The sequence below is a fragment of the Camelina sativa genome, chromosome 9, assembly GCF_030686135.1.
Source record: "Camelina sativa cultivar CO46 ecotype springtype chromosome 9, ASM3068613v1".
NCBI lineage: Eukaryota > Viridiplantae > Streptophyta > Magnoliopsida > Brassicales > Brassicaceae > Camelina > Camelina sativa.
Window position 1 is genome coordinate 22,276,664 of NC_141888.1, and position 13,276 is coordinate 22,289,939.

The 13,276-nt window shown below is 39.0% G+C and overlaps 1 protein-coding gene and 1 pseudogene across 1 annotated transcript; both read right to left on the reverse strand.

The window, feature by feature from the left end:
* Positions 1–6,151: 6,151 nt before the first annotated feature.
* LOC104715527 (serine/threonine-protein kinase STY13-like) lies at positions 6,152–7,861 on the reverse strand. Its single transcript, XM_010432923.2, has 6 exons — positions 7,642–7,861; positions 7,385–7,520; positions 7,101–7,296; positions 6,900–7,021; positions 6,667–6,822; positions 6,152–6,592 (listed from the first exon to the last, which is right to left on the reverse strand). Exons 1-6 carry the CDS (start codon positions 7,785–7,787, stop codon positions 6,251–6,253), a joined length of 1,098 nt encoding a protein of 365 aa, XP_010431225.2. The 5' UTR covers positions 7,788–7,861; the 3' UTR covers positions 6,152–6,250.
* An 898-nt stretch (positions 7,862–8,759) lies between these two features.
* LOC109126457 (UDP-glycosyltransferase 72E1 pseudogene) lies at positions 8,760–9,437 on the reverse strand (annotated as a pseudogene).
* Positions 9,438–13,276: the final 3,839 nt, after the last annotated feature.

Consider the following 13,276-nt stretch of genomic DNA (forward strand, 5'->3'; position numbering starts at 1 on the left):
CCAACCAAGTTTTATTGATGGTCTTTAGAGATTTGTTGGTTGAAGGGATTGAAAGCTTGGCGGACGCACTACCGGACGTTCTTCGACGTTCAGCGGACGTGTTCCCGGACAAACTGCCCGAGGGACTACCACCGATCCGAGGAATCAAACACCAGATCGATCTAGTTCCTGGAGCTCAATTACCGAACCGTCCTGCGTACTGAGTCAACCCGGAGGAAGCCAAGGAGTTAGAGCGACAAGTGGCCAAACTCATGTCCCAAGGCTATGTTCGAGAAAGCCTCAGTCCGTATGCTGTTCATGTCCTACTCGTACTGAAGAAAGACGGAACCTGGCGTATGTGCATCGATTGTCGGGCCATGAACAACATTACGATCAAATATCGGTACCTGATACCGAGACTAGACGACATGCTGGACAAATTGAGTGGTTTGAGCATTTTCTCCAAGATCGACCTCAAAAGCGGGTACCACCAAGTGAGAATGAAGGAAGGGGACGAATGGAAAACCATATTCAAAACCAAGCAAGGTTTGTACGAATGGTTGGTAATGCCATTTGGTTTATCTAACGCACCTTCTACTTTTATGTGATTGATGAACCACATCTTGAGAGCTTATATCAACAAGCTTGTTGTGGTTTACTTTGATGATATTCTTGTTTATAGTTCTTGCCTATCTGATCATTTCGTGCACCTAGAACATGTTTTAAACACTCTCCGCGAAGAGCAATTGTACGCTAACTTGAAAAGTGCGTCTTTGCTGCTAATGAACTAGTCTTCCTAGGTTTTGTTGTTAGTGAACAGAGACTCAAGGTGGACGGCGAGAAGATTCGAGCCATCGAGGAATGGCCCACGCCTACTAGTGTTTCACACGTCTGATCCTTTCACAGACTTGCCAGTTTCTACCGCCGGTTCGTGAAAGATTTCAGTACGGTCGTGGTGCCTCTTACCGCGGTGATCAAGAAGAACCAGAAGTTCAAATGGGAGGAGGATCAAGAACGAGCCTTCAAAGAGCTTAAAAGGCACCTCACTCAAGCTCCCCTACTCGTTCTACCCGACTTCAATAAAACCTTCGAGGTGGAGTGTGATGCGTCCGGTGTAGGCATTGGAGCGGTTCTCACACAAGGCGGCAGACCAGTGGCCTATTTCAGTGAGAAACTCAGCGGCGCCACTCTCAACTATCCTACCTATGATAAGGAGCTATACGCATTGGTCCATGCCATGGAGACCTGGCAGCACTACCTTTTAGCCTGGGAGTTTGTGATTCACACGGACCACAAGACCTTGAAACATTTGCGCGGACAGACCAATCTCAAAAAGAGGCACGCTAAATGGTTGGAGTTCATTGAGTCTTTTCCCTACGTGATCAAATACAAGAAGGACAAGGAGAATATCATTGCCGACGCGTTGTCACAAAGACACACCCTGATCACCACCATGGACGCCAAAGTGTTGGGGTTCGAAAGCATCAAGTTAGTGTACGCCAACGACGCCGAGTTTTGAGATTGTTTCAAGAACCATGGTAAAGGCACGTTCACCGAGTTCTACGTGTACGATGGATATCTGTTCTGGGGCTGACGTCTATGCATCCCAACCGGTTCGATTCGCGATTTGTTAGTCCGAGAAGCACATAGCGGGGAACTAACCGGACATTTTGGTATAACAAAGACTTTGGCCGTGCTCCAAGAACACTTCTTTTGGCCAAATATGTGAACTATGGTCAAGAAGCATTGTGGACAATGCGTGGTGTGTTGAGCGTCCAAGTCAACTACCCACCCGCACGGCCTATACACACCACGACCAGTGTCGACAGGACCTTGGATCGACCTGTCTATGGATTTTGTCCTCAGGCTGCCCCCTATAAACCGGAAGGAGAGTTTGATGGTTGTGGTCGATCGGTTCTCAAAGATGGCGCATTTCATTCCGTGTAACAAGAGCCATGACGCGGTACAACTGGCCGACCTATTCTTTAGTCAAGTGATTTGATTCCATGGTTTACCGCGAACCATTATTTCTGATCTTGATCCGAAGTTCCTTGGACATTTTTGGCGGAACTTATGGAAGAAACTTGGAACCAAACTGCTGTACTCCACCGCCGCGCACCCGCAAACCGACGGCCAAACCGAGGTCATGAACCGATCCATTGGAGCCTTATTTCGGACGGCAATCGCAAGCAACAAAGGGACATGGATAGAATGCGTACCACTCATCGAGTTCGCATACTATCAAGTCGTTCACTCGGCCACCAAGAAGTCGCCATTCAAGGTCGCTTACGGATTTAAACCTCTTACTCTGATGGATCTACTACCGTTACCACCGGACGAGGTCGAGAGTCAAGATGGAGCCACAAGAGCCGAATTGGTCAAGAAGCTTCATGAGGAGGTTCAGGCAAACATCGAGAGGAGGACCAAACAATATGCACGTTTCCTGAACCGCAGACACCAACCTATGCTTTTCAAGCCGGGAGATTGGGTTTGGCTGCACCTAAGGCCGGAGCAGTTCGCACAAAAGAGGAAGGACAAGCTTAGCCCACGTGGCGACAGACTTTTTCGAGTCATAGAGAAGATCAACGACAACGCCTACCGTCTTGAACTGCCAGGTGAGTACAATACTTCTACATCATTCAACGTTACTGATCTTGTTCCATTCGACGCAGGTGACGACGAAGAAGTTTTGGGGACAAAACCTTCTCAAAGGGGAGGGAATGATGTGAGCATGATGTTTGATGAACAATGTCTTTGCTCTTAAAAAACTTTGTAAGACACATAAGCTTAGTAAAATTGTCGCTTCGTACCATACAAACGGGCTTATTAAACTACCATTCAGTATATGAACAAAAATTATCAAGTTGGCAAAATACTGATTTTCTAGCAAAAGATGTGTCCACACCGCTCTAGAAAAATTTTCAACGATGGTAAGAAAATATAAAGCTACACCGGAAGCCAAAACACAATATGGACCCCAAACATCAACATGAATTATCAAAAAACAGTCCTTTGCTTTATTAGAACTATCAGAAAAAATTCTCTTGAGCAACTTTGAAACAAAAATCAGTGAACAATTAAGGTTCGGAACAAAAAAAAAATTATGGAGAGTAATGTGATCCGAAACATGAAACACGCCCATGCTTTTCAAAATCGTTTTACTTCCATCGGCAAAACAAACAGAGCAAACCGGAGTTGACGTGACATATACGAGCAACTTAAGATTCTCTGTCATTTGGTGAGAGGTTCTAGTATTAAGAATCAGTTCCTCGTGTATCTTACCAGAAAATAACTTACTAGAGAGTTTTAACGAACTAGAGATGGATTTCTCTGATGCCATCTTACTTATCGCTTGCCACTCTTCGAGAGTAAAAATTGGATATGACGAGGCATGAGAACTTGTTACAAGTGCCATTGTTGCGGAACCACGCCCACGACCAAAAAATCTACGTCTACCAACTCCTCCACGACCTCCCTGACCAGACTCACATCTGCCTTTATTGCGATTAGCCACCACTCAAGATATCCAACTATCTCCGAACAAAATTATTTTTCATGGCCGGATCGTCCACAGTGAGAACAAAGAAGGCTACATTCTCTGCTCTTGTTGTTACCATGAGAAAAACTAGAATGAGTCACAAATCCTGAAGCTTCACCTACTTTGTTTCCAGCAGCCGTAGGAGACGACTCTTGTTACGGTGGGTCTCGTCGAGTTGTAAACCCTACAGCATCATTTTGTTGCTTCTCCTTCTTTGTAGTAAGTCTCTGCTCCTCACGAATAACCTTGGAATAAGCTTGTGCCAAATCCAGCAGTGTATCAGCATCAATGATCTGACAATCAACATTCCCAAGATGAGACTTATCAAGTCCCATAGCAAGCTGATGAACTTTCTCATCTTCTCTTTTCTTCGCAATTTTAGCAGCAGCACCACAACTACAAGTAGGAAGTTGACGATACCGTTTCAATTCGTCCCACAAATTCATAAGTCGACAATAGTAATCCATAATGGATTGATCCTCATGTCGACAAGACGCCAACTGACATACAATCTAGTGAATCCGAACCTTATTCCCAATTGAGAAACAACTCTTCAAGTTTTCCCACAGATCAGATTCATCTTCAATAAAAGACACCGTAAATCTCACATGCAGAGAGATTAATGTTCGCAACCAGCCAATAACCATCGAATTCATACTCATCCAAGACTCCAACTCAGAACCAGTCTCTCGTGATTTATAGATTGATCCATCAATAAAGCCGATGTTCCTCTTGGCTCAAAGAGCATTAAACATCTCTGTAGCCCACTAAGAATAATTATCTCCCGTCAACATGACTGAAGAGATCATAGACCCGGGGTTATCAGCAGAAGACAAAGTATAAGACGTGACTATGGTGGAGTTAGGTGCCTTGGAAACGATTCCTTTTTCTTCCGTCATCTGATATAATCATTGTTTCATTACTAGTCCCAGCTGAGCTCAAGTCGTTTAACATTTTTTCCAATAAGATAGTGATTTCTCTAAACTCAAGACGTGCCTTTGAGTCCTCTTCCCAGCAAGATTCCAAGATGGGAACAATTTCATCTGGATTATTCTTAAAGCTTGGTCTCTTGCCCTAGAAGGAAAATTAAGAAGGTCCATAATCTGTAACTCCTCTCCAATTTTAAGTTACAAGTGTTGATTTGTAACATTTAATAAATTGCCTATTTCACAAAATAGAGAACAGAGAAGCCCTATTTATCCCACTGAATGGTGTTTGATTAGTGAGCAATGCCCAGAAAATTAGTGCAAAGCTGGATTCCACTTTGTGGTCATACTGTTTCTTCCCTCCAATTTTGAGTGGCTCACGGCTACATACCTGTGGATATAAAACATAAAATTATGAACTGATATGTTTCAGAAAGAAGATTTAGGTCTGGAAATAATCAATTCATTACTGCAGGAGCCATCCATCTGTAAGTACTGCACTAACTTATGTAACTCGCTGAAGTTCAGAAGCTTTTGTTTTGGTGCTGCGAATACATGTTGAGAGAGGGAGTTCACCGGAAACCGCCTCTATCCTTTGATTGATAAACAGCCATCGGATATAAAGAGTTCAAAAAATGGCTTGAAAAGCTTGAAAAAAAAATGAAAAAGTAGGAGGAGAACTTGAAAAGAAAGACAACAATAGCAGGATCTCGAAACAAAAGGAGGTGACAGTGAAATTATCTCGACGCCGGCGAGCAGAAGCTCCACCGCCGCCGAGAGGGTTAAAAGCAAGAGTCTCCTCGATAACGTTATATTGCTTCCCACTTAAACTTGTAACGTCGATTTAACTTATGACGTTAAATAACCCACGCCTTCTACCTTGATTTTTGTAGTGTCTTTTGCATATGTGTCAACTTATTTCCCCTTTTTATTTAGCTGTTACTATATATATGTTGACTCTGTATGCAAACTAAACTTATTTAAAATTGAAAAAATATATATTTAACTCAATTTCTGTATATAATAAGAGGGAGTGTTTTTTTGTTCCGTCAAATAATACTTAAGAGTTAAGAGTTCATGAAAAAAAAAAAAGACTCTGAAGTTCAGTTTCTATCCAACTTGTAACATGTAAAATGGTAAGAAAAAGACTTGATTCTCACAGCCAACCTGTAATGTCTTTTTAACTTTTCGGGCTATGCCTGTATTTTCTAAAACTACAGAATGACTGGTTAACAATCACACCATCAAACGACATACTTGATATTGGTTTCAAGGTTTAATAAATATACCTATTACTATATGCAATTTTAGTCTGTTTCATTGAAATAATCTTTGGCCCTATGTAAAATAAAAAATAAAAAAATCCATCATCTAAAAATCATTTTCATGTTAAGTGATAAATGTGTTGTAATTTTATCTATCTTTCAAGAAAAAGAATACATACGGAGGCGCTTTGAATGGTACTTCGTCCTTTGAGTGAGTGAGGAAAGATGTTTTCAAATAAAATCTTAGCAAAGGATTGTTAAAAGGATTGTGTACTTCTTCCTTAGACAATTGAGTACCTTCAACAATCTTTTGTCATTTACTATGATTATCAATTCTAATGAAGAATGTTGAATTTTACCAGTATCAACTTGTGATTTATTCAGCTTATATATGATGACCACAAGAATATATTTTCGGTAAAGAAAGCAAATTGAAATGTCCATGAAAAGAAGAATGAGAATTGCATTGCTTTTTCTTAAAAGAAAAATCTTATTACAACAAGAAAAAACGAGGACAAAAAAAAAAACAACGAAAGACATGATCATGGCTTGTAACAAGCCCTGAACATCTTAACGAAAGGACGCATCATCTTCACCAGTATTTTCTTCTTCTTCTCCTTAGGTTTGTTCACCTTGCAACAATGCTCTTGACTCAGACTCAGAGGAGGGGTCTCCGAATCCTCATCGATATCACTGTCATAAGCATCCTCATCCGATAGTAGTAGTGTGTCAATACTACCATCTGAGGTCAAATTTGTTAACAGGCTTGTTAACAATTGCCTAATGTCCTTGAACTCAAGACGCGCATCCGAATCTTGTGCCCAACATAATTCAAGGATGGGGATCATTTCCTCTGGTGTATTCGCAAGACTTGGTCTCTCACCCTGTAAGGAAAGCAAATCCAGCATTTAAAATTCTTCACCCTTTTTAGATTTTATAAGTTGATTTGTGACCTTACATGTTGTACAAGTGGGGGAACACAAATGTTAGGCACGTCAGGGAATGGCTCTACACCATTAAGCAGCTCCCAGAAAACTAGAGCAAAGCTGTAAACATCCACTTTATGATCATAGTGCTTTGGCTCCTCAACTCTCAGTGCCTCACGACTACTTACCTACGGTTACAAAAACAGAAAAAATCAATCATTTTATATGTTTCGAAATAGAAAATTTAGCTCAAAAGAATCATTACCTCAGGAGCCATCCATTTACAAGTGCCAGCCTCACCGGTCATGCCATCTCTATTCTCTTCTCTAGCAATTCCAAAATCAGCCAATTTCACATGCTTGTGATCACCGGTTAACAACAAATTCGCTACACCAACCAACACACCAAAATTTCAAATTTGTTTCTCTATTCACAAGATTTTATGTATAAACTGGAGCATATTTACCTGGGTTTAAATCACGGTGAATGATGCCTTCTGAGTGCAAAAACTCCATGGCTCGAGAAATATCCAAAGCAAAGGTCAGTGCCTTCTTTAGATCTAGAGGTTTCGACTGAGAACTCCACATGAACCTCTGAAGAGTGCCGCCTTCCATGAGTTCGGTAACTATCGCCAGCTGCGGCTCTATGCAAGCTCCAACAAACTATACCATCACCAAAAACCATGTTTAGTTTCTCACTATTATATTGATAAAACACCAATATAACTAATTATTTTTTCTCATTTTTTACCTTCACAATGTTGGCATGTCTCATCTTGGATAGTAACAGAACTTCATTTTGAAACTTCTTTTTGTCCATTATGCTTACAGCAGATTTTACACTTGGTTGCATTATCTTCACAGCAACGGGAACACGGTTTCTGAACCTATAAAATCATTATAAAGAACATACGAAATAAGTGATAACTTTTAATTAAACGGATTAGTTTATCCATTATGTTAAATTCATCTCATCATTATAAAAAATAAGAGAGAGATGGAACATACAATCCTTTGTAGACGATGGAGTGGTTTCCTTCTCCAATCATCTCTCCCACTGAGACATCGTTTGGGTTGAGAAGCAATTCCCTGCTGATACTGAAATTGAATTTCTTGTTGGACTTCTTGTAAGAAGGGTAGTTTGAGAAAGCCATTAGTCCAGCTCTAAGGCTGGAAGTGATTGAGAGGACTAAGGATGATTAGTAAAAGATGAAGTGTTGATGATGATGAGTGATAGAGGAAATGCTTGGGCTTATTTATAATACTACAACATGTGGGGGTGACTCTGTAGTCTTACGAGTTGTTATTCGACGTGTATGTTGGCTAAAAATGTTAATTGACAATTAATAGTATAAAAACGAGATAATCAATACTAATTAGTATTACAGTAAATGTTTACCAATGAGCTTATCTTTAAATTAATTTTTTTATCCTTTCACCACCACATCTCTTGATTTTCTTATAATCTTATCTTTAAGTAGCTTTTTTTCTTAATATGTTTAACAATATATGTGGACTCTATGTGCAACTCTTTTGGAAAAACTTTTTATGCATGAGCTGTATACAACAATGTATTGTATATAGCAGGAGAAAGATGGTAACAAATCTGGAATTACTATACATTTTATTAATTTTATATCTATAAAATTTTATACATTGTTTTTTAAATAAATCTTATTTTCATTGCCAATAATTTTCATGATGACTTAGAAAGGCGACTGACTGATAATATAATCTTCTATCAATTTTTATGATTAAAGATTAGATAAAATAATCAGGTAACCAAGGTCCATTGTATCCTAGTTTTGTTTATAGTTTACATACAAAATGTACTCACAGCCAATGACGTTCGCCGTCGGAAGAAAACAAAATCATTGGGCAATATATAGTGTGAGACAACCCTCCTCCCTTGAGCTAGCTTTTGAGTGTAGAGTTATGTCCATTACTAAAATGGTATCAGAATCTAGATTCAAACTTCTCAAAAATGGGCTACCACCCGTAGTTGCACAAACTTCACTCTTTAGATGTCCAATCTTGAGCGTGAGGGGGTGTGTTAGAGTTCCACATCGGAAGAAAACAAAATCCTTGGAAAAGATATATAGTGTTAAGCAACTTCCTCCCTTAAACTAGCTTTTGGGTGTTGAATTAGGCCCATTACTAAAAAATACCTCAATTTCCTCCGTAATCACTTTCTCCGACAGTAGTATTTTAGACAGATGGCGGTGTCAAGCTCCTTGTTGAGCAACATTGCGTTCATTTTTTGGTCTACAAAAAGCAGTCAAGCGATCATTGGAATGCCGCTAACGGCGCTCTCAAGAATTAAATTCCAGCCGCAATGAGTTAGAAACCCACCAACTGCTTGGTGGGCTAGGATCTCGACTTGTGGGACCCACAGAGAGACTACGAGGCTTCTCTCATGGGTCCGACTAACAAAACCTTCCTGTAAATAACCTGGGGTACCATCTCATATTTCATTACTATTAACCAAGAAGTTTGCGGTACAGGCTGAACCGTCCACTGGCGGTCAAACCACCCAAACAAACCATTGCTGACTCATTTCAAGCCGCCAAGCCAATTCGGTTAGCTGTTTAGTGGAGAGAGAGAGACTGAGAGAGCCGCCGCTTCCAAATGAGATATAATTAAAGTACCGACTCATCTGGTTGTTTGTTTAACCAATCTAAAACAGGGTGATTAGTTTTAGATTGATCAACCGGTCTGGACAAAGGACCAATTGGATAAACCGGTACACGAACAATCGGACCCAAGAGGTCCGGGTCTTGAAGAGATTTCAAAGTTTTGGTCATGATGGGTCAACTAAACGGGAGATATCCAGAGTTGGGAGGCTTATGACATCAACAAACGCATCACAGCCTGGTGGCTGGTGAGTTTAGGAATTGAAATTTAACGGAGGCTGCGTCGTCTTCAGGGACAAAAATGGTGACGTGGAAGCCATGAGATCCAGCTAAGCGTTTTTCGAGCTCAATCACCCGGATGATATGGCCCATTCCTGGGCTAGCGAACATGGCGGCATGTGGCTTCGTAGTCTTCATAGTCTCCAACTCTCGATTGATGAACGTTAGCTTCTTTTGTTGTTGTTGTGTACTCTCAGATAGTTGCAACTTGCAAGTGAGTTCAATATATAGAACCAAAACTCTATAAAATGTTTGTTTGTTTATTAAAGGACTTATCTACCAAACCCTATATTATTTTGTTGTTTTTTTTCACATCATCTATAACTTAATTGTTTTATACCAACTAGAAAACTAAATATCAAAATGTCGGTGTAACTGTATCTCAGTCAATAGTAAAATGTTTGATGCATCGACTAGAATATAATAGGTAAGATTTATATACACTACACAAGCTAGATTCTATAGGCTATACTATGAATTATATACCATGTATGTGTGTATTAATATTATCATTTTTTTTTTGAAACTAAACCTAAAGTTCTATCTACATTGGAGATCTGGGTATTTCATCAATATAATTTGTTTTGTAAAAAAATAAAATTTTTGTTTTGATTTAATAAACATAAATTTATTTGTTAGAGCAGTAACTTATTATTGTTATTATTTAAAACAATATAAAAATTTTATTTATTATTATTTTATTTTTGTTCTATTCGTTATGTTATATATATTTAATATTTTTATAAAAATTATAATTTTTTTTAATTATTTTTAATTAATAAGTTACATTATATATTTTTAAAATTATTAAATTAAATATACAGATATATATATCTATATCTAAAGTTATAATATTTCTTAAATGTGCTGAAAATATATTAAAAATATTATATAGCAATCAGTGACTATTAATTTATCTAGTGTAACATATTTAAATTATATATATTTAGTTACTATAATATATTATTTTATTTTAGTTTTCATGCATTTCGCATGGAACGATACTCAGCTTTTGCGGACGAGTGAGACACATTGTCTTGATTCTTAGTCTTCTAAGAAATATGCAAGCCACCTAAAAACTTAACATAACCACTTAACGAACGACGTGTAAGTGGGCAGGATTGTAATCCGAGTCACAATATGCCATAAGAATCAGGTCTGAATCGCAACTTAAGAGAATGCCTTGACCAAGAGTATCCTTCAAATATCTCACAACACAGAATGTGGCTTCCAAATGATTGACTCTCGGAGCTTTCATGATCTCGGAAAGACGCTTAACCGAAAATGACAATTCAGGCTGTGTAGTAAGAAGATAAATAAGCATCCTACCAAACGCTTATACACCTCGGGAATGGGAAGAAAATCACTCTTAAACCAAATTTATGATTTTGTTCCATCGGTATTGGTGATCGCTGAGACCCTAGAAGACCCAATTCCAAAACAATATCAAGAACATACTTACATTGAGACATATATATACCCTCAGAACTCCGAGCAATCTCAATACCAAGAAAATATTTTGCTTTACCCAAATCTTTCATGTGAAAAAACGTCCCAAATACACCTTAAACCACTTAATCATATGGTAATGATTCACACAAACCAACAAATCATCAACATATATAAGAACCCGAATCTCAATGTCACCCTTGGAGTAGGTGAAAAGAGAATAATCTTTGTATGACTCAACAAAACCAAACCTTGTCAAAGCGTTAGTAAGCTTAGCAAACCAGCAGCGAGGATCTTGCTTAAGCCCTTACAAAGACTTGTGAAGAAGACAAACTTTATTTGGAGCCGAATGACGAAACCCAACTGGTAGTTTCATATAAACCTCTTCTTTGAGATCACCGTGTAGAAACGCATTGTGTACATCCATATGATATGGTTCCAAATTTTTAGCAACAACTATACGTTGTAAAGTGCAAACAGTAGTAATTTTAACCACACGAGCAAATATCTCATTATAATCTTCACCTTCTACTTGATGATTGCCGCAAGAAACCTACCTGGCTTTGTAATGGCTTAAAGATCCATCGGCATTGTATTTTATTTTGAACACCCATTTATTATCGATAGCTTCTTTACCAGGAGGTAAATTAATGACGCTCCATGTACCATTCTCTTCCATAGCTGTAATTTCGGTGCCACAAACAAAGTTGGTTCAACACCATCGATAACCGGTGCTAAAAACACTTAATGGGCTGGAGAAAAGTTTTCATCAAAGATATAATTTGTGAGAGGATATGGAGTATGTGTACCTTGGACCGTAGACGAAGAATTTGAGATGAAGCCGGGTGAATCTCGATGGGGTTTGGGAAGAAAACAAGTAGAATAGGTCACATAACCATTTAAACGAACAGACGAAAACTTGTGATGCTTCTCTTTACCCAACTCATCATCACCGGTAAAAGACACAACATTAATATCAATGGTAGCGGAGACTTCTCTAACAGCGGAAGTAGACTTATTCATTTTTTCTTGGCACAACCACAGCAGAATCCTTTGAAGGCGACCCAACATCATTGGGGGGAGTAATCTCACTCACCACATGTTGTTCATGAACAACAAGATCACTCTTCATGCGTAGGGGCAATATGTACTAACCAATTAATCATCATCAACATTTTCACTAGTAGAACATAAGTGCGGTGGTTGAGAATCTCCATTCCGTGAAGCAAAAGGAAACTGATCCTCTTGAAAAATCACATTGCGAGATACAAAGAACTCTTTGGTTTCAAGATCATATACTTTTCCAACCTTTCTTGCCAAAAGGGTAGCCCAAAAAGATACATTTTCGACTCCGCTATCCAAATTTGTCCTTATCACGATCACGCCAATGAGTACAAGACGCTCCAAACACTTTTAGATGATCATAAGATGGATTTTCCCCATAAAGGAGCTCATACATAGTACAGTTTTGAAGTACCTTCGTAGGAGTCCGATTAATGAGATGCATGGATGTGAGAATTGCTTTTCCCTGAAACGAAACCAGGAGACTAGCTTGGAAAAGAAGAGACCGAGAAACATTCAAAATGTGATGATGCTTCCGTTCCACACGTCAATTTTGCTGTGGAGTAGCCACACATGACGTTTGATGAACAATGTCTTTGCTCTTGGAAAACTTTGTAAGACACATAAACTTAGTAAAATTGTCACTTCGTACCATACAAACGGGCTTATTAAACTACCGGTCAGTATATGAACAAAAATTCTCAAGAACTTGGCAAACTTCTGATTTTTCTAGCAAAAGATGTGTCCAGACCGCTCTAGAAAAATCGTCAACGACGGTAAGAAAATATACAGCTACACCGGAAGACAAAACACGATATGGACCCCAAACATCAACATGAATTATCAAAAAACAGTCCTTTGCTTTATTAGAACTATCAGAAAAAATTCTCTTGTCTGCTTAGCCCTAAAACAAACGTCACAATGACCAGGGCTAGCCAAATTTGAAACACCAGAATTTATAGGTAATGTAGATAAAACTGAAAACGCAGGATGCCCTAGCCGGCAATGCCACAACGTAGAGTCACACTTCACTCCAACCTTGTTAACTCGCATAACATTCACATTTGTAACATAGTAGACCCCATCACTTTCTTCCTCGGCTCCAATCAGAGTGTTCGAAAAACGGTCCTACAAAACACAAAGTGTATCAGTAAACAATGTAACACCACCAATTTTGCTTGAGCAACTTCGAAACAGAAATCAGTGAACAATTGAGGTTC